The following is a 2801-nucleotide window of genomic DNA, read 5'->3' on the forward strand; positions in this document are numbered from 1 at the left end:
CATACCCATTCACACCCCACATATCCACACACACACACCCACATGCTCCCTAACCCCCCCCACACACCCCTACAAACTACCCTGCACACACCTATACCCAACCCCCCCATAATCCCACCCCCACCACAGTATAAAGAGTAAGACTTCATTTTAAGCTGTTATATACACTCACCTCTATGTCCACTACACAAATGCATATAAACCAGGACAAAAATATTTTTTTAAATCATATTAATGAATGTTTTAGATGTTCGCTTTTTAGAATCTAATTTGGTGTTTTTCTGGTTCTGAGATGGCCAAACCCCTTGCTGAAAGGAGTACTTTCACGGGCAAAGGGAGGGGCTTCTGGTGGCAAAGGTTCCAGTCTCAAGATGGTGACCAGGGGGTGAGGCACCTGTCAAGGGGTGTGGCTACCCATGTGGCCCTCAATAGCTTGCCAAAACTCAGTAAGCGCCCTCCACCCAAAATAATTGCCCACCCCTGACTTAAGAGGTAGTTCTAACAAGTATCATTCAGTTGTAAGTCACCATACAGTGGTTTTCAAATCTTTTCAACACAGGTTTGGAATTGCAAATATTAAGACCTACAGGGTTCTTAAAGGTCTCACTGTCATCTTGGCAGTCTTCTTCTTTCTCCTCCATAAATAGCACTTATTTTTACCCCATTGCCTCTGTCCCATGAGATGCTTACAAAAGAGGTAAGTTTGTCAGTGGTCCAGAACTTAAAGGATTAGACAGCAGGCCCCTTCAACACAGCATTCAATTCAAGTACTATGAAAATTATTCTGGTAAAACTGCTGTTCAAAGAAATGATTCTCTATATGAAAACACACACATAGAGCTGCCTTTGTTAGCCAGGCCAGACAAGCTGGGCCACAAGCTGGTTTGGTTCACTTAAACGTAGTAAGCATATATGTACGAGTGTATGATTGCTTATTATGGCAGTCTGAAGAAACAAGTGGATACAGATATGCCTCCCAAGGTCCTGATGTGTGGGTTTTTCCTTTTGACTGATAGAGGAAAACACAGTATACTACAGACCCTTGAGTACGTTTGTTACTGTTGGGATTTATTTCCCATTCTTGATCCATAAAAATGGGATTGTGAATACCACATGAGAAAATGTTACTGATAACTGGAGATATGAGGTGGACAGGTGCTGGAAAACACTCACTTGTGGACGGGTTCTATTTCATGTCAAACCGATGCAGCATTATCTACCAACCAGCTATAAATTCACTAGAACTTTTAATGGTTAGCTACCAGCATGGTTACTTAAATTCAGGTGAACAGAAGGGCCATAACATGGCTCAGGTTACTCAATCACAATCTAAAAACTCACCTGCAGACTGTACCCCAAGGGTGAAGGCAGTCACTGGCTGTGTGGTAGCTGCTGTGGTTGCTGCAGTGCTGGCAGCAGCTGGGATTGCTCCAAAGCTTAACCCTGTAGGCATGGCTTGCTGTGTCGTGCTTCCTATAGGGCCAATACTGAAGTTGGGGGCACCAGTTTGGGTTGCTCCTCCAGTGGAAAAGTTAAAACCTCCAGTTGACCCAGAGTGGGTTGTAGCTGTGGTGGCAGCAGCAGTAGTAGAGCCAAAAACAAACCCAGAAGGAGTTGCTGCCTGAGTAGATGGTGCACCGCTTGGTACAGAGCTACCAAGTCCAAAGCCACCTGTAATTCCTGTAGTCTGAGTTGTACCACTACTTCCCAAGTTTAACTTTGGTGCATTTCCCCTAGATGGAAAAAAACATTGAGGTGAACTAATTTATGACACATTGCCAAGTTTGCTACCAAAGGGCAGTTTTGTTTTCCTTTAAGGCCTATGATATGCTGAGATAGACATTTTAGATAAGCAGAGTCTCATGAGGATCAGCTTTGCATCAGATTTCTCTCTCTAGTTGACTGTGGCCCAAGTTTGACATGTGCTAAAATGCAATTCCTGCCATAACCTCTTCTGTCACCTCCACTTACCTTGATGTTCTTTTAATTACCCACTTTCCAGTCAAGGAACTTTTCACACTACCTTTATGCTTGAAACAGCTTCCTTGCTCTTGCATGCTGCAGATCCTCCCCATCCCTCTTCCTCTAAATTCCCACAAGACTATCCTTTCAGGTGGCTTTTCAATGGTAGTCTCCACTCAGGCCTTCCTTCCACCAGTACAATTTCTAGTACTGTCAACAGGAAGCTGGCAAAACTAGCCCAATTCTTGTTGCCTTCACTCTGCTTCTATCAACATTGACCAAGAAATGTTACTGGAAAGAAAACTTTCCCAGGACTGGGTACTAAACTAGATTCTACCATAGGACTCCCAAACCCACAATCACTACCCAAAAACAGGCCTACCACCTGCTGACAGGGGCTGAATGGTCTCCCTCACATTGAGAAAAGATTAACAATCCAGATACTGTTCTCAAGAGGAAAGATACTTATGAGGGGTTTTCTTATTTTTTGGAAGGGAGGTTGTTAAGAAACCCCACCTCCCCTCTCACAGCCCTACCCTGCTCACTTGAAAAAGGAGAATCCTCAGTGAGCTTACTTCAAGCCCTGAGCCAAAGTATCAAAAGAAAATAGTGTACATGTAACACATTTCCCAGTAGAATAACATCTGGGATGTGCCATAACTCTCCACAAGGTCAAGTTGTTTGGACAAAGGGTAAAAGAAGCCTCTCCAACCACTCTCAGGAAATACCATGCTGATTTGGGGTCAGGAAGGAATTTTGTTTGCCCCATGGTCACATGGATGTGGACTGCAGGGTTTTTGCCTTCCTCTGTGGGGGGGGGGGGCATGGCCCTCTAATGG

The 2801-nt window shown here is 44.3% G+C and overlaps 1 protein-coding gene across 2 annotated transcripts in view; it reads right to left on the reverse strand.

The window, feature by feature from the left end:
- The window catches only part of LOC109300519 (nuclear pore glycoprotein p62-like), a 34870-nt gene that overhangs the window by 30686 nt on the left and 1383 nt on the right, over window positions 1-2801 (reverse strand). For both annotated transcript variants that reach the window (XM_019521185.1, XM_019521184.1), the window contains exon 3: window positions 1342-1733. In XM_019521185.1, the coding sequence (XP_019376730.1) occupies window positions 1342-1733 (392 nt within the window). The remainder of the gene's footprint in view (window positions 1-1341; window positions 1734-2801) is intronic.

The sequence above is a fragment of the Gavialis gangeticus genome, unplaced genomic scaffold (genome assembly GCF_001723915.1).
Source record: "Gavialis gangeticus isolate Ggan-Ray unplaced genomic scaffold, GavGan_comp1, whole genome shotgun sequence".
Taxonomy (NCBI): Eukaryota; Metazoa; Chordata; order Crocodylia; family Gavialidae; genus Gavialis; species Gavialis gangeticus.